We start from the raw sequence: 24790 nt of genomic DNA, 5'->3' as shown, positions 1-24790 counted from the left end.
ATCTTTCCCATTTTTAACCAGCTTTCAATTCTCTCGCCAGCCACTACTATGTCTGCAAAACCAGTGACGGGACAACCCACCATCCTTTCCGCAAAAGTCCCCTGAAGGGTACCCATGAACAGATTAGACATCTCCCGATCCACTAACGGTGGTTGAACTCTGGCAGCCAACTCTCTCCACCTTTGTGCATACTCTTTAAACCCTTCATTCGGCTTCTGAGACATACCCTGCAACTGGGTACGACTAGGTGCCATGTCAGCATTGAATTGGTACTGTTTAAAGAAAGCATCTCCTAAATCCTGCCAGCTCTTTATATCTGATGATCTCAACTTGGTATACCACTCAAGAGACCCACCAGATAAGCTATCCTGGAAGAAGTACATCCAGAGCTTCTGATCCATGGTGTAGGCAGATATCTTTCGGACAAAGGCCTGAAGATAAGTTTCCGGGCAAGAACTCCCATTGTACTTATCAAACGTGGGCACTTTGAACTTTTGTGGGATCACAATCCCCTCAACCAACCCCATGTTTGTCATATTGATAGCCCCAGGAGAGGTATGGCTTTCCAGAGCCCTGGTCTTTTCTGCCAGTACCTGAATCTCTTTGTTCGGTGGTTGAACACCATACTGACCAAATTGCTCGTTCAGCACAGAGAACTGATCTTCTTCTTTATCCTCCACAGCCCCAAAGAAAGGAGGAAACTGATTATCCTTCAGAGTATTGCCCACAGGACCTGGTCCACCGCCTGCAGCGAAACCAAAACCACCACCATTGTTGATGAATACCCCATCATTAGTTGCCTTCCTCCTGGGATCGCCACCATCCCTAGAACCACCAAGACCATTGTTGGAGATACCCTCTTGATTATTGCCACTATTGGCAACCGAAGCCCGCTCAAGCTTCTCCACCTTCTCAACAAGTGCTTTCTGCCCCAAGGCGAACCCTTGCATGACGTTGATCAACTCACTCATCTTCTCTTTCAGCTCGAGAATGTCAGCGTTGGGTGGATCCATCAGTTTGGGTTTGTTGCGTCTGGTAGGGTATCTGTGCGGACGAGCTACGTGCAAAGGAATGATTCTTCGTGCGCGAGCAATGATTCCTAAAACATTCAAACACGTTAGAAACTGACACCTGCAAAATAGAAGACAAGTTATTATGATTCATGCATGAATGCAATGTCTATCCATATGAGGAACACTCTGTATTTCGATCCTGGTTTCATTGAGACGGATAATAATTCGACGGCAACATTCTGACGTCAATCCTCTGGTTTTACCATACATAACAGAAAATTGTGAGGATGTCTCTCAACCAGGATCTCAATCAAGAACGTACCCTGGATATGGATAGACATGAGTCAGACGCTGGTGAATGCAAAATGGGAATGATGTAGATGCATGAATGCAATGCATGGTGCCATCCTCCAAGTCATCTGAACATCAACTATACTGGATTCCGGTCTCTGAACTGATCACAACCATCTGAGGGACCGAGTAACCACAAATCCAACTTGGGAGATCCGAAATAAACGGAACGGAGGATACATCACCATCATCACAGAAAATCCACTGAACGGATAACAACAAGATCCTCTAAACAAGTACCCTCAAATTCAACCCGGGGATCCGAAATAAACGGAACCCGCTGATAAATACCGCGGACAGAACTCCGGCGTGTCAGGAATAAATATCCATAAATCCAACTCATAAATAGAACTCAGATCACAAACCGAACCAAAGTCACCATCAAAGAGTCACCAACAGAACCTGTATCTGTAAGAATCAAACCCTCCCCTCACAGGTGAATTCTAATAAGGTCATCCTAAGGCGGATAATCGGTCTCGACAATCGGACAAGATACTCAACGGGTTTTCCCTTTCGGGTGTGCCGTGCAGCTCTCATAAGATCATCTAAACCAAAGATCCGGGAAAGAACGGTCACCGAAGTCAACAACTCAAAAGAGATAAACCCAACCATAGTGGAAACTCCACAAGGAAGAGATTCTCTCAAAAGAACCTCGTCCGACTTGTGGTATGTCACGTCGCAACAACATGCCAAACCAACATGTGAGGAACGTGAGACCACGCTAATCCTAGGTGTATACTCGGGCCTGAGTTTTAGCCCCACTCAGAACACCCACCCCCAAATCAGAGGAACCACACCTGTCCAGAATCCAACACAGTGATAATATGATGCATGCAAACATATATGCAAATATATACAGTCACAGTATAATAATCACAAATGCAATAAATAAAGCAGTAAAAGCAACCAAAACTACTCTAAGGAGCGCTAGGATTGACTCGCTTAGGGAAGATGGACCAACAAGAGGTCAACTTGTGTCCCCAGCAGAGTCTCTGGTTGTCGCAACGCGAAAAACAACCGACGGAAAAAAAAAGTTTACAGAGCCGCCACCGACGCTATTCATCCTATGAAGGAAAGGAAGCGCAGGACTAACCTAAGAAAGGGAAAGGAACGGTCTTACGATCAGAGACTACAAGGTACGGGAGTCGGTTACGCAAGGGGAAGGTATTAGCACCCCTCACGTCCTCCGTACTCGACGGGATCCACGCTCAAAAGATAACTCAAAGAATAGGAAAAGGTTGCTAATAAAACTGCTCAAAGAAATTGCACAAACTGGAATAATAAATAGGTGAAAGAAAGAAAATGGATGAAGTGGACTCGGCAGGATGTCGCATCCTGGGCCTACGTAGTTTGTCAGAAAAAACATCAGAGTCAACGTAGTTCGGGGAAAAGGAGACATGCTCGCTAAGACATCGCGTCCTATGCCTACGTATCTTCTCTATCCAGAGAAGAATCAGAGCACTCGTAGCTCGGCTAACGCACGCCGAAACAAAACACCAAAAAGAGACGCTGAGACGTCAAAAGAAACACTCAACAGGAAACAGAATGCCAATATATGGACTTATATCCGACTCCAAATAAAAACAAACGCTAACCAGCAAACACCAAAGATAAACCCCCAAATGTGAACCCCAAATCAATATAGGTGAACCCCAATCTGAACCCCCAATGATAACAGAAGAAATCCTCAAGGTATAAACATACCACACATGCACACGCTGTACAAACAAGTACTCACACCAATAAAGACAAACAAAGGGTGAACACACCCAAAACAACAAAAGAAAAAGAAAAGGTTGAACACACTCAAAAAACAAAAGGGTGCCCGGAGAGATCTCGCTCAATCTTCTGCCTACGTATCTCATCTGGTATGAGAATCAAGGTGACGTAGTTCCCCTGAACAGGGGTACAACACTTTCCTAACCAGAGACCAGGGAAACAACAAACTAATAGGGAGACTGACTCGAGCCTAATAGTTGTCATGCAATCAACAATCCCTAAGTTGAGGTCTCTAACATGCATCCTACTTCCTCAGAAATCAAACACACAACTCCTACAGAAATGGAGATGAGAAGAGGAAAGCAAATAAACACATTAACATAAGTGAACAAGCATCACTCACTATATCCACACAAGAGGCCCAAACAATGGGTAAGCTTTAGTCAAGAGGGGTCATATCAACCTCGACAAACAAGCCAAACTGTACAAGGGTAGTCTGTAGCTCTAACCACTAACATTGAGAGTTAGGGTGAAGCTGATTAAAATGGAAATGAGGATGAGACCTCATGCTCTTAACCCTGGCCAGGGTGAGCTCAAATCAAAGAAAGCATGGGGATCCAGAAAGAGGGACCCTATTCCACTTGACAGACACTGGACAAAGATCTTGGGTACATGTTCAAACGCATCAGCACGTAGTGCGAGCATAATGAACGACTCACTGAATAACGGGGGATTGATTGCTAATCCCTTCTATCCGTCAATTGCCTCTTCACTTAGGAGGACTTATCAAGTAGCACATGCCTCAACTTGGAGGTCTTTGGCACAAATGTAAACAAACACAAACAGAGCCTCTTAAGGAGGACTTGCCAGCAAAATGCCTTCCAAAAAGGTGACAGGACTTCCAGACTACATGGAGTAAGAAGGTAGCTACCTAAGTGGTGTGTCAACCACAATCCAAAGCTCAAGCAAGAGCTAAAAGCAAGCAACTAATGTACCTGTACAAAAGCTAAACAGTTAATATCTCAGTCAACCAATCAGAAAACAAACAGTGAAATCATCCAACTGTTCACAACTCAATGAGCAATGTTCAAGCAATCAAATGAAGTAATGAGCTCAACACATCAACTTAAATCCCTACAAAACACAAAGAAGTCAGAACACAATCCAATTTGCATCTCAAAAGGTGAGCAACTCAACCATTAATGCTAAATGTCCAAACCTGAAACACAAAGCACAATTAGTTCATGTACAAAACACTAGTCACAAAGACTAGGTCCAAAACCAAACCAAATGATCAAAACAGAAGTCAATCTTTTGCACAAAGCACATTTAAGCATGTCATAAAATGTCCTCAAAAGGACCAACATCAATTCAAAAAGTAAAGGCATCAAATGGTTCATGCTATGCAAAGACCAACAAATGAGCACAAAATGGACATCCAAATTAGAAAATCCAAATCAAAACAGAAAAGCATACAATGGCTATGAAATATTTTATACAAGTTTCTCATGCTATGAACAAGCAATGTACAAAATATCAAATCCAGAAAAGTTCAAATGATAGGTAAACAAAAATGCACAAATGCAATGCAAAAAATGTGACACAAATTGTCACAATACATCCTCATGTGTAAAAAACAGTGATAGCGTATGAGAAAAATTCCAAACCAATTCTCAAAAATCATATCATGAGTGAAGATCAAGCATGCAAAAATTCATATCAATTGGATCAACAATGAAGATTCCACAATGCAATGAACACAACATATCAAAATAACACAAGGTTCAATCAAAAATTCCAAAATAAATATCCAGAAACAAACAAATCATGAGATAAATCCTATAAAATCCTAGACATTAAAACAAGAATATGAAAAAAAATTGGAGTCAATTTGGAGCATTTTTCTATTTTTAATGATTTTTCAAAATGACTAAAATAATATGAAATAATAAAGAGAAATGGAGGGAAAGCAATTATTTGAAAATAACCAGAATTATTCCTAGCCGTCTGATCTAGCGCGAAAATGCACATCAACGGCTCATATTTGAAAACCAAAGCACACCGTTTCATTAAAATGCGTGGCATGCACAATCAGCGGTCAACACACACACGCAAGCAGTCAAAGCAACACAAGCCAATCAATTGCACAAGTAAGCAGTGCACATGGCATACACATCACCTAAATGAAACGCAACGTTTCACTAAATGAGATGGCATGCTACCTCATCAGGTCAACAAGCGCGTGGCACGGTCAAACAAAGGAGAACCAATAGAACGCACACGCAAGCACTAACGTGGAAGCCACATGGACATAAACCCTAGCCAGTTGCAGACGGCGGAGCCGGTCATCTTCTCCGGCCATCCACACGGCGGAGATCGACAAAAATTTCCAGAAATGCATGAAACCGGTACCATTCGAAAGATCTTGCAACATAGAATCCAAATATCATGTTCATTCTACCTAAATCATCATGAATTGCACGGATCGAACACAAACATTATCATGAACAAAACTTCCAATTCACATATCAGGCTCAATACTTAACCAAACTCAATTCTAAGCATATCAGCATTCTCTACACAACAGGATCTATCATTCTATGTACATAAAATAGCAAAAGGAGAGGATCAATTTCAACCTACTTGGAAATGGCAGTTGCTGAATTCGTGTCCTCAGGCTCTCACAATCTCCAAATCTTCTTCCTTAACCTTGCCTTGAAGCTTTAAGCACAAATCACCACTTGCAACCACCTAGATCTAGCTCAATTTCAGAAATCCATTTCCATGAAAGTGTTCTTGATCTGCTCGAAATCCAATTCAATTGTCCAATCCAATGGTTGATTCTTGCTCAATGAAGCATGCTGAACAAGATTATGCAAGAATATTGAAGAATTGTGTGGAGAAATTTGAGTTTCGAAGAGAGAGAAAAATGGAGGGAAAATGAAAATTCTAGATCTCAAATTCTGTTATGAGCAAATGAGATTAGGGTTTGCTATTTATATGATCCACTAATCACAATGAAATCAAAATTAGGCTTGTGCTAATCATGATTAAGGAGTTATAAGGCAAATTGTAAAAAATGCACATTAAGCTCATGTAACCATATTGCACGTGCCAAATCTCATGCAATGCTTGGAATTCCCTCCAAATTATCCCATGGTCCTGATGGAATCATTAAATTGCTTGTACCATAAGTCAAATTCAAATTGTGGAATTTCCCTCCAAAATGAACATGAATGAAATAGTGAACATACAAGCTTCTCCCATGCATGGAAATGGTTCATTTGAAAAGTATTGGTCATGAGGAGTATTTTGCAAAAAGAATGGACCAAATTGGAGCTTTGTATCAAAAGTTATGTCACTTTGAACTTCCATGCACACCTTGTGATCATTTGGCCATAACTTCTCAACCATTCATCATATGGACATGAATTAGGGCTTTTTAGAAAGGGGAGACAAATATCTACAACTTTCATGTTCACCAAAAATTCATTTGAAACTTCTTTGATGTTGATAAGTCAAGTTGAATGTGGACCAGGAACTTGCCATTTTTGGAAACTTGAAATTATAGGTCATTGTCCATTTTTGGAAACTTTTGCCATGACTTCAAAATCTTCAAGATAGATGTTTAGAATGACAAATGGACCTCTTTTGAACATGACTGAGGTGTCTCAACTCATTTCCCCACCTCATAGCCCTCAGTTGACTGCATAGTTGACTTTTTGGTCCTCAGATGACCATGAAATGTATTGATGAACTTGAGCCTCTACCACTTGGGGAAATTGCTTAAAAATAAAACCCTAGCTCATGTAAGCTCTTCATAACAATCATGTGATCCTCGTCCCAAGAAAATACCTCATCTCTTTGAGAAGCCCTGATTGGAAGAATAGCATTGATTAGGGTTGACCAGAGGTCACAACCCTAATCCAAAGGAACTTGAGAATGAACTCTGCAACCCTTGATGCTGATAGAACCATGATGATGGTAATATATACTTGCAAACAAGATGATGCTCCAGACCTTAGAAGAACCAATAAAACCCTAATTGAAGCCCATACCCTCAGATGATTGATCATCAATCCATAGAGACCCTCAGGCTTGAATCATGTAACTTCTCCATCTTTTGAAAAGACTTTGGAGGATGACCTTCTTATTTTCATATGATATGCAAAAATCCAAAGCCTAATGCTCTAAAAAATGAAATGCAATAAGTCAAACTAGTCTCAAGAAGAGGAGGGCAAATTTTGAGGTGTTACATTGAGGACTCCAGAACACACCCATGATGGGCAAGTGAGGAGACAAGAGACATCATCCAAAGTAATGTTCATCTCACCAAACGATATGTGAAATGAAGATGTCTCTAGATGCCATCTTTCCATAAATGTGGATACCAGATTTGTATCTATCTTGTTCAAACTAATTCTCTGAAGTGAAGATAACCCATACCTAGAAACCCAACTCTCCATCTGTTGTTAAAGAGCTAGTGGAACTCTCGATGTCAGCTTAAGTCCGTGTCCAGCAACCTTCAACTTTTTCTTCGGACCTCTTTCCTGAAAATAATTAAAACACATATTATAAAACAAAATATAAAATATTCAAATATTATTCAATTTCAAATATACATCGTTTATTTATCTCACCAAACCATAAATGGAGAGAAACATAATGCTCGTACTTTACCAAAAGAGACCTATCGTACGACCCTTCTGGATAGCCAGTCGACTCTGCTGCAGATGTAGATGCGCCCCGTCCTAAACTACGGTCTGGAATCCTACAGTCGGCACCTCGTCTTCGAACCACTATAAAAAAAATTATAAAAAAAATAAAAAATAAAAAATAAAACGCACCAGAGCGCTTCTAAAAAGAGTTCCAGTGTGATGAAAATTCAGTTTCACTTCCGAAACACTTTTCAAAAGACTTCCAGTTAATTAAATGAAAATATGAAGTCTTTTTTACAAAGAGTTCCGGTTAATTGAATGAAAACCAAAAGTCTTTTACGAAGAGTTCAGGTAACCACTCTTCAAAACCGGAAGTCTTTATTAAAGAGTTTCAGTTCAACGCCTCAAATCTGCAGTGAATCGAAAGTCTTCTGGAAAGTGTTCTGGTATGTTGTTTGTGAACCGGAAGACTTACTCTTAGTGTTCTGGTTTACAATGGTAAAAAGGTTGTTCCGGAAGTCTTGAAGCGAAAATGATGTAAAATCCATTTTTTTCAAAAATATACCTATTTATATGAGGACATTTTGATAAAAAAAATATATTGTAGCGGTATGGGTATAATTGTTGGGGTATGAGGTAAAATTTCCTAAAGTCATTCACATGATACATCTCACCGGCCTCTTATATTCCTGCCACGCCGGAGATCGTCTCCCGCGGCGACGAAAGTGATACCGCCACCATAATCACCTCATACATATATCAGTTTACTTGTCTCAAACTCTCCTTTCCCGATACCTAATTAATTTTACCTAAATCTATACCTACCGAATGAATTGATGCAAGGAAAAAACGAACCCTAATTCTAAAATCCAGCAAATAAATGGCGAATTTCCACAGAATCAAACAATAAACCTAGGTTTATTGCTCCTCATAAGGAGCTCTACACGGAAGTAATATACTCACGGCGAAGAGTGGAAGAATAAATACCTCCGATGATGTTGCTCCGGTGAGAAGGTGAACCTAAGAAGATAAATCAGAAAGGCTTCGAATCAGGTTCGTAATTCTTCTCTTCCTCACGCTTCCTTCTTCTTCACTCTCTTTTCTTCTCAACTGTTCTTCTTCCTCCTCTTCTTGTTTCTGTTTCGGTGAAATGAGTTGCTGAGATTGAAGGTGAGTGATGAGTAAAATGTTATGCGATTTTGATTTGAGTCTGGAAAAAAGTCAGAGAGTCGATCTGAGATGAAGAGTGGGATTTATAGGATCTCAATCTGTTGTGAAATGCAATGCAAATTCCACTGAAATTCAATTTTCAGTTCGAAATGCAATAGTTTGTTAGTGCGGAATTCATATTGAAATGCTAGTGAACTGTAAACGAAAATGTGTATGCTGTTTTTATTGCTGACCTTTTAATGAATTCGGGATATGAAATGAGCTGAAATTTAAAAATGAAAGTAGAGTTAGCTTTACCGAGATTTCTGGATGCAGGGACTAAAATTGTCATGCTATTATTTTTGAAATGCAAATATGTTTGGAAATATAAAATGCAGGTTCTGATCTGTTATACAGGTCAAATTAAACTATTTTTTCTATACTGAGTTTTCTCATGGCCGATGTAATGCAAGTGTTCGGATGTGCAGGTTTAGTCAGTTGGATGTTGTTGGAAAGAATGTGAAGTGAAGTTGCAGGTTTGTTAGAAGTTTGTTAAAGGTTGGTTAAGAGGGAGGTTGGGGAGTTTTTGTGTGTGGAAGTTGGAAAAATTTGTTGTGAAGTTTGTTCAGAAGTTTGAGAAATCTTTCTTGAAAGAAGTTGTGGTTCTGATTCAGTTGGAAGGAGTTGGTTTTGTTGTAGGGTAGTGAAATTTTGTTATAGGGAAACAACTATCAATTGATTTGGAGGTTATTTTAGGTTTTATGTGAAGTTTTTGTTGGAAGGTTGCTTAGTGGTTGAAGCCTTTTTTTTGTCTAGTTCAGTTAAGTCGTTATAAACCAATTAGGGTAATTAGGATTTGGTTAGTTAGAACTTGGTTAAGTAAGTTGTTTTTCTGCTAATATGGATCCTGCTTGTTATAAAATATTGATGAACTGTTGGTAAGTGCAGTTGACACCAGTTTATGTCATATGCCATGGATTTGCTATGAGTTGTTAGGTGGTAATTAATTTATGTTGCATATTTGAATTCGCGCATCCAACTAAGGTACATAGGAGGCATACAGAGTGCAGTCGAATGCATGCAAAGTCAATGCATGTAGGCGTCACATGCATTGGCGCATGCATGCATTGGTGCCACATGCATTGGTGCATGCATACACTACATAGTGTATGCGCCAATGCATGTGGCGCATGCATACACTACATTTTATTTTTTTAAAATTTTAAATGTTAAATTTATAATTAATTAAAAGAAATACTGAAAAGAAAAATTATATTTATATTATAATGAAAAATTACATAGAATTGACAAGAAATTCAATGACATGCCCGATTGAAACACCCCTTTGTTCCACATCTAGGTGCGTTAGTCTGTCTTCGAGGTCTCCCACGATTTTTTGAGGTGTTTGGGGTCTTTGAGTGCTAACATGATCCAATGGTGGATGGTGTGAAGGTTCAATGGAAGGTCCAACAGTATTTGATAGATGTGTCATCATTTGTCCCCAACAGTTTAGGGGTTGTCGCCAACGGCGCTTCCGTAATTGAGTTCGATGCCCATGTTGTCATAGTTGGATCGTTGTGGTTAGGTGAATTGTGGACGATATGGTTGCCCGAATTGGAACATTGAATCGGTTTGAAAATTAATCAATGGTTCCTGGGGTGTACTATAGTCAAGCAATGATTGGGTGTTATGGCGATGAGATGTTTGTGGTGGTCATTAATGGGGGCTATGATGGCATGACGCCGAATCGTATGAATCATCTGGGCTATAGACTGTTGTGGTGGCTGCGTATGGTTGTTGGTGGTTAGAGTTTTATTCTTGGTTTTGAGTTTGGGTGTGTGGCATGAATGAGTTACGAGGTTAGGTGTTTGGTTGTGGTGTGTATATCATAGGGTGATGGTCTGAGGTTGGTCGTTGGGTTTGGGTGGGTTGACGTTGTTCTTGGATGGGGATTTGTTGTTGGGTGTATGATAACGAAGTTAGTTGGCATGGATCAATCAAATACCTTGGCTCAGACACAAATTATGGTGTTGTAATCGACCTAAACCATGTTATATAATGTTGAGTTGGTCTAGCACCTTGTACGAATGGTTCGTTTAAGATGTATTATCGTCGATTCCTCCAATGACGACACATCTCTTTTGCAAAGTCTCTCCAGTCGAAATAATCCCGTTGGGCATTGATTCTTTGTTGATGCCAATCTCCTAAACACGTCGGAGGTTCTGGAATTTGTTGTTGCATGCCGAACTGCAGTTTTACACGGTCACTCTGGTGCATCTCCATTGTAGTGAACTGGATAATTGATGTTTTTGCTATCCAAACTGCAGCGTCATCATGGTTAATCTGATGATCAAGACCCAGATAAGGCCTCCAGATAAACTGTACAAGAATATGACATGATTAAATGATATGTAATTTGATAATTATTTTTAAATCAAAAGTAGAGTTGTGTAGTGGTATTACATCGTCTGGTCCAATAGATTGCGATAGACTACTACAACATGTTTCAGACACCTGTTATAGTTCATCCCTTTAACTTACCACCTAAATCGAAAACATTTGAAAAATATTATTTACAATTAGTTGTAATATAAAATCTAATAAATTAGATGATAAAGTTTTAAACTTACTTATTGCGAAGGGGAATATGAATGGCTTCTCGTTTACCAAGGCGAGTGACGACATTCTTGACCAACCTCATGCTTGTAGCAAATACGCGCATGAATAAAACGTACAAGTATTTTTTTGGCATTTCTACACAACGCACTATATAGATGGGCTAAAACAGCTGAACCCTAACTATATGTGCTTACCTTATTCATGTTTCGCAACAACGGTAAATACATAATATTTACCGTATTACCAGTACTTTCAGGAAATAAAAAATTACCGAATAGAATCATAATATAACACCGAGCTTTAATTATTTTTTCATACTCAGTAGATTCTTCGGTTAATGTTATACTCGCATAATATTGTTTGAGATATTTTAAGTTAATACCTTGACTCCTAGCTTGACCATAAGTCTCTCCCGTAGTTGTCTTGTCACACAAAGGGGCATCAAACAATTCATTGCATATAGAGTTATCATGGTTAACTCTACCATTCACGGTCTTACCATCGATACGTAGAACTAACAACATGTAGACGTCCTCAAGTATGACGGTACACTCACCGAAAGGAAGGTGAAATGTGTGGGTCTCGGGTCTCCAGTGTTGGAACAAACACAACAATATAATTTTAATTGTACCTCTTTTGCTTTATATTTAAAACAATATTTATTTCATATGATAACTTTGTGAGGAAATACCATCACAAACAAATACAACACATTCAACACACAAGCAACACATAAACAACAATACAATAGACTACAACAAATAAAATATCATTACTATAACTAAGTTATTACAACCATCAAAACAATTTTGAATATATTATACATCATCCTGTGAACGTCTCTGTCAGTCTTAATATCCACCCTTACACGCACTTCTCTATTTTGGTTGAACGCAGACTTAAGCCATTGAATTTTTATAATCATTTCACCATCTGCAATTTCTACATCTAACCAATGGTTCAACGTCCTATTAAGATGTTCAAATGATTCTATATTCCAAAGTCGAATCTTTATCGGAGACTGCACTGCTGAAAAGATTAAATCAGCATTTCTCTTGTGAATATATTCAAACATGGTTAAATAAATTTTTTTGAAGGAGATTGAAATAGAATGAAAGAAAATGGGGTTGGAAGGTAAGAAGTTGTCTGAAAAAATATGTGAGATGCACATGTTATTTATAGATGAAATCATGAATGCATGCGCCAATGCCCTAGGCACCACACACACATGGCATAAGCACACACAACATGCATGCGCCAGACGCATGGACACACACACTTTACCACACATGCATGCGACAGGTATCATAGCGCCTAAGTGCAATGCCATTGAGAGCATGTTCCAACTCCAATGACGCCTCCTTTGGATGGTTATTGGATGTGCTAGTTCAACTGGTGCATCAGTTAAAAAATGTGGTTATTTTGATATATTTTTTTGAATTTTTGGTTATTTTGATATATTTTTTGAATTTTTGATTATTTTGATATTTTAGTTGAAAATATTGGTTATTTAAAAAAAAATCATTGTTCGTGCATATTTAATTAATATTAATAATATAAAATAGTCAAATCACCAAATAAATTGTTATGTTAGTATCTTTGTCATGTTGACATGGTGAACATTACCATATATATATATATATATATATATATATATATATATATATATATATATATATATATATATATATATATATATATATATATATATATGTCCAATCACATAAATGTGTCAATTTGAATTAAGAATACAGTATTGTACAAGTGAGCTTACTTGGAATATTGAGCAAATCATCATGAATGTCAACTTCAGATCAATTTTGTGTCTAAAAAAAGTTAATCATGCTACATGTTCAATGAGCCATTTGGAATTTGACATTAAAGTTTGGAATCTAGGTCTGATACCACTCTAAATGGAGGAGAAAATGTGATGTTTAATGCAGGTGGTGTCTTTTAAAACTCTTGCTTCTTAAAAAGATGACTCATTAATTATTAAAGTTAATCATGTCCCAACATAGTTTAAGCTCAGCTACTTCATTAAGATGATTGATTGACCTCTAACTTAAGTCACCCTAAAAGAGGAGAGCATAGAATTTTCCAAGCAATTGTTAGAAATTTCTTGTTGTTCAAGTAATCGCTTCAAGCAAATTTCAAAAAAAAAAAAATTCTCAAGATCCTTCAAAAGTGAAGTGGGCCAAGAATAAATGGTCATGGAATAGATTAACTTATTTTGCAAAACACTTTTGATATTACCTATGACAGCATTGGAAATAGCAAACCTTAGCCTTTGAAAATTGGAACTCCAAAGTATAGGAAAGACAGAGTTCCAATGTCGAAATCAAGAGATGAAATTATATGAGTCAATATGGAACTTAAATCTCCATATATAGTTAAATTTCGATGGCCGGTGACTAATGGACTAAACTAGCAAGTATATAAGTATCGTCAAAGTAATAAAATAATTCGTCTCTAAAAGAATTACGAACTAAAATAAGAAAATAATAATACAAATTAAGTTAAATAGTTGGGGGATTTCGATAGCAATTTGGTATGAAAACAAGAGCGAGAAAATAAAGGAGTAAAGTTCAATGACAAAAGACGATTAAATCTTTTATAGTGAATTCCATAATTTTACTTGTTGATGAACTGTGTATAAAAGAATTACAATTATGTTAAAATATCACGGCAAGATAACAAGACCAATGTACCCAATTCCTTATGGTAAAATTCACTAATTTACAAAATAATTATTCAATTCCTTAGTACAATTCAGAGTTAAACTAAGCGTTCTAAGTTCGTTAATTCAAAAGGCACAACTTATAATTACATATTCTTAGTTAATTACTAAATTGAATAATTTTCCTAGATCAGATCAGTAGACTTACGGTCAATAATCCTTATTTATCTAATATCGATTTGCGCACTCGTCAACACACAAATCATTAAGATCATGAATAATTATATAATAATAATAACATAAAAGCATTCAATTAATCTCAAACAGACAGATGATCCAATAGAATACAATTAGGTTCATCTTAAAAGACTTAATCTAAATTAACTTACCTACTCATAGTGACAAGAACACTTACCATGAGTTGATAAGAAGTATACATGAAAAATATGTTTTCCAATGCTCTCCAAATTCGTGCTCCAAAACTCATGAAAGTCACTTTCTATCTCAAATTCAAAACCTCTAAAAATAGTCAAATTCTTCTTTTAAAGATGCAAAACAACGTGTTAGAAATTCGCTGCATCTACCACCTGGTGTCACACCAATTGGTTGTAGATGGGTATATAAGATACAATACTTAGCTGATGATTCTATTGAAGGATTCAAAGCAATATTGGTAGCAAAAGATACAATCAAAGATTTGTGTAGGATAAAATACTTTCTAGGCATTGAGGTAACACAATTAAAGGAAGTAATTTTCTTATGCCAAAAAAAGTATTGTCTTTAACTTGTTGGAAGATTCCAGCTTCTACACAATTAAACTTCACCAAGATTTCAATACTCCATATCCTAATATACCTGCTTATAAAAAGCTTGTAGGAAAATTGCTGTATTTAAATGCAACAAGACCTGACATCACCTTCTGCACACAACACCTGAGCCAATTCTTATCACCCCCAACTCTAACTCATTTCAATGTTGCATGTAGAGTTTTCAAATATCTTAAAACATGCCCAGCTCAAGGCATGCTGCTTCTTATTGTTTCAATTATGTAATTAAATGTATCTTAAAATGCAGATTGGGAAGGATGCATAAATACTCGAATGTTAATTTCAGGTCAATGTTTCTTCCTTGGTAAGTCACTTATTTCATGGAAAAAAAAGAATCAATTAACAGTTTCAAGATCATCATCAGAGGCTAAATATAGAGTCCTTGCAACAGCCACTTGTGAATTACAGTGATTATTATATCTTACGGATGATTTACAAATGAAATGCACAATGACACCTATGATTTAATGTGAGAACCAAAGTGCTCTCCACATTGCATCTAATTCTGTTTTTCATGAAAGGACAAAACACTTGGAGATAGATTACCACATTGTGAGAGAGAAACAAAACAAAGACATTATGAAGTTTCTTCGAGTCAAATCTAAGGATCAATTAGTTGATTTGTTTACCAAAACTTTACACCCTCGACCTTTTAATGAACTGTTATCCAAGTAAAAGAAGATAGATATCTACCAACCTTTAATTTGTGGAAGATATTGAAGTATGCAAGTGACAAAGAATTAAAATGTGATAAAGAACTAAAGGAGATTGAATCATAAAAGCTTAGTAGAGATTACATTTTGTTAACTAACTTTGATTTAGTTAGAAGTCGTAGAAGTAGTTAGAAGTTGTTACTTGTAGTCTAAGGAATGCTATGGTGTAGTTAATCCATTGTATATTATGGTGCAAGTAGTATAGTTTGTATATAGCATAGCATGTATTCATTTCTTCTTTAATGAGAATTCACCTTCATCATGTTCATTTTTCATTCTCTCAATATTTAGGTTTCAGTAATGGGCACAAATATAAATGATGAGAAATTAAAATTAAGATGAATGAGTGAAAAATATATTGGAAAAGAAGAATAGAGAAGAATAAAGAAAGTTAATATTTCAAGTGCTACTGTCATCAATTCATAGAGACAAACAGTGAAACCTAACTAAAAGACATTTGATAGAAACATGGACTATTTCGAAATAATAATATATTCAGAGACTTTATTTACTGATTCACATTCAATCTAACAACGGAATACAACTAGAATTTGATGATTGAAATCCGTTAATATTTATTGAATCAAAAACAGCAGAACAAATGTAAACAACACTCAATCATGATTTGTTCACCATGCATATCAAAATTGAGTCAAGTACATACAGAGAAATGTTTGTTGCGCGTAATTCATGATGGAGTGCATTCTCATACTAAAAGGGATTTATATTTCAGGTTGAGATCCTTTAAACTTTTGAAGGTGTGTTGGCAAACTTCCAAGAAAAGTGATCCAATCCATTGTAGTATCTGCTACCTGCTACATCATCCAATGGAACTGCTGCAGAAACTTCTCTCAGCTCCTCTTCTGATAGTTTCACTGATAAGGCACCAAGGTTTTGATCCAGATTCTTGATCTTAGTTGTTCCTGACAGTTAAGATGGGAAATCATATCTCTGATACTATTAGGATATATCTAAGAGTAGCTAGTATCAAAGATTTCTACGATATAGTGTTTCCGAAAAATATGCATATTTTGTCACTAACCAGGAATAGGCACAACATCCTGGCCTTGTTGGAGTACCCAAACTAATGCTAACTGAGCAGGAGTGCACCCATGTTTCTTCCCAAGACTTTCAATCTTATCATAGATGTTTTTGTTCTTCTCCAAGTTCTCAGCTTGGAAACGCGGATGAGAAGTCTGATAAACAAAACAATCATCAGAAAACAAAACGCGCTTCTAATAAAAGGAGTCTTACTTTTAAAGAAGAATTTAAACATTAATCATGTGAGAAAAACAACAGATAAGGATGATATCCCGTGCATCGTTACTCTAGTTTTAAAAGCTATACCAAGTTGCTAACGGCAGGCACATTGTCCAGAACACCTCTGCCACCAAAGAAACCTCGACCAAGAGGACTATATGGTACAATTCCAATACCAATCTCTCTGTATCAACAAAAGCTTTAAATAAGTGAAGTCTCATTTAACAAAAAAAACAACCAATAGCAACTGGTTCCTTTTCTTAAACTCTATGCGAGGAACTCAAACTAACCTGCAGAGAGGAACTATCTCGTCCTCAATGTCGCGAGTCCATAGAGACCACTCTATTTGTACAGCAGTAATGGGATGAACGGCGTGTGCTCTCCTTATTGTATCCGGGCTTGCTTCAGATAGCCCAATGTACTTCACTTTTCCCTCTTCCACCAGTTTCTTAAGTTCACCTACCTATAACCGAACAAACATGTTGACAATATGCATCTAGTGAAACAATTCAGATAATATCAGCATAGGAAGAAATTCTTAACTGTATCCTCTATAGGCACAGATTTATCGACTCTGTGCTGATAATAAAGATCGATGTATTCGACACCAAGACGATTCAAGCTAGCTTCGCAACATGAGCGCACGTACTCCGGCGAACCCTTGACGCTCATACCAGAAGCATCTCTTCTGGCTATACCAAATTTTGTTGCAATCTGTATCTTTTCTCTAGGTAGTTGCTTTAAAGCCTATTGAACAAAATCAAATATGAACACACTCAAATTACGTTCAACTCCAACCTATCAGAACAAACTAGAACAGAAATTGTTGGTAGTTATTAGGATTAGTACCTTTCCAAGTAAAATTTCATTAGAACCATCGACTCCATAAGCATTAGCAGTGTCAAAAAAAGTGATCCCTTTGCTGAATGCATAGTGAATAATGGAAATAGCATCTTGTTCAGGAAGAGGATCATTGTAAGTACCACTGAGTCCCATACATCCAAATCCCAATTTTGAAACCTAAATTAATAGGGACCAGTTAATTAGTATATAACCGACACCTCTGAAAAATGACGTATCTGTGTGTATGTGTCTGTGTCGGATACTGACACCTAAACGAGGGAAGAAGGAAAGATACCTGAAAGCCTTGGGTTCCAAGAGTGACATGAGGAATTAGTTGAGTTGTTGTTGCCATTTTGGTTGATGAATGAAAAAAAACTGAAAATTGAATGTAATAGTTCCGATATGAAGGAATGTTATATAGAGAGAGATGAATGCGATGCGCTTCGAACGTCACTGAGTGTGTCAGGGGGTGTATAAGTCAACTATGATTGGTTTCCAAAAAGGAAAGACAGCGACGCGAGAAACGTAACGCACTTGTATCTTCTTATCCACCACTTTCATGAAAGTAATGTAGTATGGTTTTTTCATGATACTTTTATAGGAAAATTTCTCAGTATACTCTCTCTTCAAAAGTTTATTGAAGAATGAATGTATATATTTAGTATAAATATATTAATAATTCAATAAATCTAAAAAAATATTTTTTTTACATTAATATATTATAAAGATAAAAACTATTCCCTTTCATCTTTACTATAAAAAAATTCTTTTTTTAATTTATTAAAAATTTAATATATTTAAACTAGTTCAAAGAAAGAAGGAATCACATATAAACACAACCATAACTACTAAAAAAACTACCTCAATACTCAGATGTTAAAGCTCGAATTAACCAAATACTCAATCAAATAAGTTACTCAAGTTTTTTTAAGAGGAATAAAAAGATTGAACAAGAATATAAAAGATAATTAGAAGAATGTTTATTTTTTTTGTTTGGATTGGAATAGAGAATAAGGGTGTCTTTGGTTTAAAGTAGATAGAGGGAAAGAGGGAAAGGGAACGGGAAAGAAGAAGAGAGAATATTTTAAATGAAATATGTTTGATTTAAATTTTAGAAGGGAAGCGAATGAAAAAAGAGTTGAGTAAAACTTCTCCAAAATATACTTTGCGTCACTCAAAGTGAGAGATTTTGAAAAGAAAGAAAAAAAAATATGAATTTTGATATTTAGAATATTATTATATTTATTAAAATATAAGTTTTATTTTAATATTTTAAAATTATACATTATCTTTTATTTTACATAGCTTCTTTTTTGTGTGAATATTTGATTCCATCAATTTATTATAATTGTTCTTCATTTTAAAATTACTTTCGTATTTTTGTATTTAATATAAATTCTAATCACTGCATTTTTTGTGTTTTTATAATTATTTTTTTATGTTTGGTTTTTTTCATGTATCATATTTTATTTTTCATCAAATTTAAAAAAAAATTGTTTATTATATATATATATATATATATATATATATATATATATATATATTATAATATATATATATATATATATATATATATATATATATAGAGAGAGAGAGAGAGAGAGAGAGAGAGAGAGAGAGAGAGAGAGAGAGAGAGAGAGAGAGAGAGAGAGAGAGAGAGAGAGAGAGAGAGAGAGAGAGAGAGAGAGAGAGAGAGAGAGAGAGAGAGAGAGAGCGAGAGAGAGAGAGAGGAGAGAGAGAGAGAGAGAGAGAGAGAGAGAGAGAGAGAGAGAGAGAGAGAGAGAGAGAGAGAGAGAGAGAGAGAAGAGAGAGAGAGAGAGAGATTACCAGTGATTTCTGATAAACAACCGCTAGTCTTCCAATATTATATATTTTTGGTAACTTACAGGATCGACTAGATTGATCCTAGGACATGTGTCTCAAGAACTATTATTACGGTGATTTGACTCATGGTTAAGTTTGTTTCTGGTTTATGAACAGCGAAAAGTGTTTTGACAACAATTCTAAACGAAATTTATGACTCTATGAATAAAGAGTAAATGACGATAACTTTGTAGGAAAGTGTGTTTAAAGATAACGAAAGTACTTGGAAAAGGTGAAGATAAGTGACTTGAAGTAAATGTTTTAAGTTTTGAGAAAGTACTGGAAATGAAAACTTGGCGAAATGTAAATGCAAAGGTAAAAATGATGATAAAATATTGAAAATAAGGGCAATTCGACAGAAGAAACAGACAGTGAATAATTTTAACTTAAATAACTTGCATGAAATAGATAACATGAACAAAATTATGGTGTTCTCCATACATACATTTTCAGCATAAAACTCTTTTCTCTCGCTCTGGTACTTTTAGTATTTTTTGTGAATTTCTGTATATCCGTTTGAACACACTGGAATCTAAAACTAAGACCCCTATTTATAACAATTCGACTCTAACGGCCTCTACACAGATGACTGCCACGTTTGACATTTTCAAGCGTTGCATGTCTCATATGTTCAAGAGTTCAAAGGTATTGTATCAAATAACTTCTTTGTCTCTTTCGTATTTTTCTAACTATTTATAATTTTCTTTTTCAGGGTAGTGGCAAGCCTCCTTTGACGCCCAAGAAAAGAAAAGTCTCCACTGCTAATATAATTCTTGTTGAAGATGATGAAGAAGATACTCCTCCAACTCCACTTAAGAAAAAGCAGAAAAAGAATAAGGCAACAGTTGCCCCTTCCCAAACAAATAAACAACAAGGTGTCGAAACCAACATTCTCCCTCCTCTTCCAAAGGAAATTCTACCCCAGCCCTCTGGTGGCGCAGCACTGGAGCACATTGGGAGCAATGCTTCTGACCCTGAGGCTCAACAGGTAGACTTCGACCTTGAGTGTTTTATCTTTCGACAAACTCATACTTTTATTTTAACACTTTGTTTTCAGGACAAACCTACCACTCCCCTCATTTCTACCTCCAATCAGAGTGATCCTTCGAGCGACATGATACCATCTCCTCTTTCGACAATCAGCGGTGCTGTCCAAAACAAAGGATCTTCGACTGGAGCCCAAAATCTCGAAGCAGATAACGCCCATAATGAACAAGAAACCTCTTCTCCTGGTGAAGATGGTAAAAGAGATTCGAAGCACGTTGACGAGAAGGACTCAGCAGAGAAAGAAGACTCTGAGGACACTCCTAGTAATTCTCCTGCAAGAGTTGCGTTCCCTTCAGATGATGCTGATGAGGATGATCAGGATTATGATGAGATTGAGGGGTATTTTCAGGAAGATGAAGACATGAATGTGGGAGAAGCTGATCCTGAAGGAAATCAAACTGGAACTGGTGATGCCAGCGTCGACACGGTCCCAAATCCAATTAAATTTCGACCATCCATCACCTAGACTTCGCCTATATCACTTACTGAGGAGGAGAAAAAAGCTTTAAAACAAAATGATCCCCTCAAGTATGTAAGGTTAATGATGGCTCAAAGAGAGTCTTCTTCAGAGAAAAGCATTTCTGGAGCTTCGACCCATTCTGGTGCTAGTGCAAACGAAGCATCACATGACGAACTCCTTCAGCAGGTGAAGAAGGCAGTTTTTGATGTAGATCTCTTTGAAGAATTAAGGAATAATGTGGGAGCGAGCTTTGGCATAAAGAAGCTAATAAGCAAGATTAACATCACTGCTTGCCCCACTGATATAGGTGAAGCCCTTATCGACATTCAGAACCTCATTGACCAAGTTTGTGTTGAATATCATAGGGAGGTGGATGCCAAAGCTAAGCTTCTATCAACTGAGAAAGCTCAAGCCATTGAGTTTGACAATGCCCTTCGAACTTCACAAGCTTCTGAGGAGTTAGCCGCTTCCAGAAAATCAGCCCAAGCAGAATTCGACACTTATACTGCTTCGATACGTCTCTGGGAATCTCATATTGCAGAATTACAGAAGAAGATTTCTAATGTTAAGGTGAAGCAGGCTGCTATCCAAGGCTTGGATAATACTGAAGCTGATGATCTGGCGAAGCAGAGCGTAGATCACGTCGAAAAGGCTACTACTATGAATGAAGATATTGCACGCCTCAAAGGGGTTCAAGCGACTGTTCAGTACAAGATTGGCTTGGCGAAGAAAAAATATGATCGGATGAGGGCCACTATTCCTTTTTGATTTCCTCCTGTATTTGTTCTATTCGACTCTTGTTTATTTGTAACTTTATTAAGACGAAAGCCATTTTGGCAAAACTTTGGAGTTTAAATATCTTCACCATTTTGGCCATGATAGTTCTTTGCTTACTATGTTGTTATGATTTTAACTTCGTGCATAAATGGTTTATACTTCTTTAAGTATTTCCCATTTACTTTTAGGATTCTTCGATCCTCTGTTAGTTCTTCTATTTCGTATGCATTTTTGAAAAGGCTTTTAGAATTCAAAAAGGTCTTTCCCAATATGGAGACCATTTTCCTAATGCTTTATTCTTTCGATCCATAGGTAATATAACTTTCCAAACTAAATCATTCATAGTGAAGGTTTTACCTTTGACCCTCTTATTGTATGCCCTTGCTACCCGCTCCTTCTGTCTTCTTAATACTTCTAATGCATGCAACCTTTCTTCGTCCAAATCCACCAGCTCATTTATCATCATTTCCCAGTATAGGTCAGATGGAATTTCTCCTTGTCTTTGGATTCTCACTGATTGCAAGTAGATTTCGACAGGTAATACTGCATCATGTCCAAATGTAAGCTGGAAAGGTGTAGTGTTAGTAGCTTCTTTAGGGGAGGTTCGACAAGCCCAAAGTGCTCGGTCTAAAGTTTTGTGCCAATTTTTTGGCTTCTTCCCTACATGCTTTTTGATTAAACCAATTATTACTTTATTGGCTGCTTCGACTTGCCCATTGGCTTGAGCATAATAAGGTGTGGATGTTAATAATTTGAAACCCATCTCCTTTGCAAACTCTTGCATGTTTCGACCAGTAAAAACTAATCCTTGATTTGTTGCTATACTTTCTGGGATTCCAAATCTATATAATATTTGCCTTTGAATGAATTTGATAACAATTTCTTGATCCACATTTACTAAAGGTACTGCTTCAACCCATTTAGTGAAATAGTCAATTCCTACAAGTATGTACCTTTGACCTTTGGATGAATTGGGTAGAATTTCCCCAATTAGATCTAATGCCCACCCTCTGAAAGGCCAAGGCTTAATAATTGTATGAAGCTCACTTGCAGGAGCATGTTGAATTCCTGAATGTATTTGACATTCTTGGCAACCCTTAGCAAACTCTATACAATCTTTTAACATGGTGGGCCAATACATTCCATATCTGAAAAGCAATCATTTCATCTTATGGCCTGCCTGGTGTGCTCCACAGGCTCCACTATGTACACTAGATAATGCCAAGTAAGCTTCGTTTTCTCCTAAACATTTCAACAGGATCCCTTCAGGGGTTTTCTTGAATAATTCATTCCCCATCAAAACATAAGATAAAGCCCTGTACTTGGTTTTTCTTTCTGTATCTGTCGAAGGGTCCTTCAGATAATTAATAATTGGATTCCTCCAATCTGTATCTATTAAGGTATCAATGGCCAGTACCTCAAACTCCTCTTTGTTAGCATATCCTAACTGAGTGCTTTCCAAATCTGTCGGAGACAATCTGGCAGCCATTGCCTTTCCTCTTACTTCGACAAGTTCCTCTAGCTTCCCTTTTGAAATTCTATACCCTGAAGCTATTTGTGCTAAGTCATTAGCTTCTTGGTTTTTTATTCTAGGGACATGTTTTATGTCGATATATTCGAATTTTTTGAGTAACCTATTTGCAATGACAAAGTATATTTATACATTTGTACTCCTTCGTCAGTTGCTTGATTACTAATTTTGAGTCTCCTTTAATTTCGACCCTAGTTGCCCCCAATTCCAACAAAGCCTCAAGTCCTGCAATAAGGGCTTCATATTCTGCTTCGTTGTTAGAATAAAGGGGACCTTCAATTCTATATTTGAGTTTTGTTGGAATTACGTCAGGAGAAATTGACATGATCCCAACTCCACTTCCATCCTTATGAGTGGAACCGTCGAAGAATAATCTCCAAGGTTTCAACTCAACTTGAAGTTGAGGATTTTCGACCATTGCATGGTCTACAATAAAGTCTGATACTATTTGTCCCTTCATTGCCCTTAAGGGCATAAAGGTTAAAGAGTATTCAGTGAGTGCTAAAGCCCATTTGCCAATTCGACTGTGCATTATTGGCTTAGATAACATATACTTGATGACATCAAAATGTGAAGATACGTATAAATCAATAGGTTTTATATAATACTTGAGTTTAGTACAAGAGAAATGCAAACAAAGACACAACTTTTCTATTGAAGTGTATCTAGTTTCTGCATCATTTAAAACCCTACTAAGATAATAAATGGCTCTTTCGATGCCATCTTCATTCTCTTGTGCCAACATGCTACCTATGGTAGTGTCGGAAGCTGATATATACAGTCTCATAGGCTTCTTTCCACATGGTGGTGCCAAGATAGGAGGATTCTTCAGATAATGTTTGATCTTGTCGAATGCCTTTTGATGTTTGTCATTCCATTCGAACTTCCCTTGTTTCAGGCGTAGGAGGGGAGAGAAGGCTTGAGTTCGACCACTTAAAATTGAAATGAATCTTCTTAGGAAGTTTATCTTTCCTAATAATGATTTCAATTCTTTCTTGGTTGATGGTGCTTTGGTCTCCATAATAGCCTTCGTCTTATTCTGATTGATTTCTATCCCCTTTTTATGGACCACAAAGCCCAGAAAATCTCCAGCCTGCACAAAGAATGCACACTTAAGAGGATTCATTTTTAAGCCATATTTTCTCATTCTTTCGAATGATTGGCTGAGATGGGTTAGATGATCTTCATCTGACGTAGATTTTATCACAATATCATCTATGTACACTTGCATAAATGTCTCTATATAATCATGGAATATAGAATTCATTGCTCGCTGGTATGTT

General features: G+C 36.8%; 2 protein-coding genes and 1 long non-coding RNA gene across 3 annotated transcripts; 2 read left to right on the top strand and 1 right to left on the bottom strand.

Annotated features, from left to right (window-relative positions):
- Window positions 1-8357: 8357 nt before the first annotated feature.
- LOC127132241 (uncharacterized) lies at window positions 8358-9857 on the top strand. Its single transcript, XR_007806642.1, has 2 exons — window positions 8358-8794; window positions 9379-9857. It is a non-coding gene; the product is annotated as an uncharacterized LOC127132241 (long non-coding RNA).
- Window positions 9858-16202: 6345 nt separating this feature from the next.
- LOC127132240 (probable aldo-keto reductase 1) lies at window positions 16203-18393 on the bottom strand. Its single transcript, XM_051061158.1, has 7 exons — window positions 18125-18393; window positions 17836-18006; window positions 17530-17733; window positions 17277-17449; window positions 17074-17170; window positions 16769-16922; window positions 16203-16649 (listed from the first exon to the last, which is right to left on the bottom strand). Exons 1-7 carry the CDS (start codon window positions 18179-18181, stop codon window positions 16471-16473), a joined length of 1035 nt encoding a protein of 344 aa, XP_050917115.1. The 5' UTR covers window positions 18182-18393; the 3' UTR covers window positions 16203-16470.
- A 1884-nt stretch (window positions 18394-20277) lies between these two features.
- LOC127129465 (uncharacterized) lies at window positions 20278-21205 on the top strand. The gene is made up of 3 exons (XM_051058646.1): window positions 20278-20337; window positions 20405-20680; window positions 20750-21205. Exons 1-3 carry the CDS (start codon window positions 20278-20280, stop codon window positions 21203-21205), a joined length of 792 nt encoding a protein of 263 aa, XP_050914603.1.
- The last annotated feature ends 3585 nt before the right edge of the window (window positions 21206-24790 follow it).

The sequence above is a fragment of the Lathyrus oleraceus genome, chromosome 3, assembly GCF_024323335.1.
Source record: "Lathyrus oleraceus cultivar Zhongwan6 chromosome 3, CAAS_Psat_ZW6_1.0, whole genome shotgun sequence".
Taxonomy (NCBI): domain Eukaryota; kingdom Viridiplantae; phylum Streptophyta; class Magnoliopsida; order Fabales; family Fabaceae; genus Lathyrus; species Lathyrus oleraceus.
Note: the sequence above shows the minus strand (reverse complement) of the source record. Positions and strands in the feature narration are given on the sequence as shown.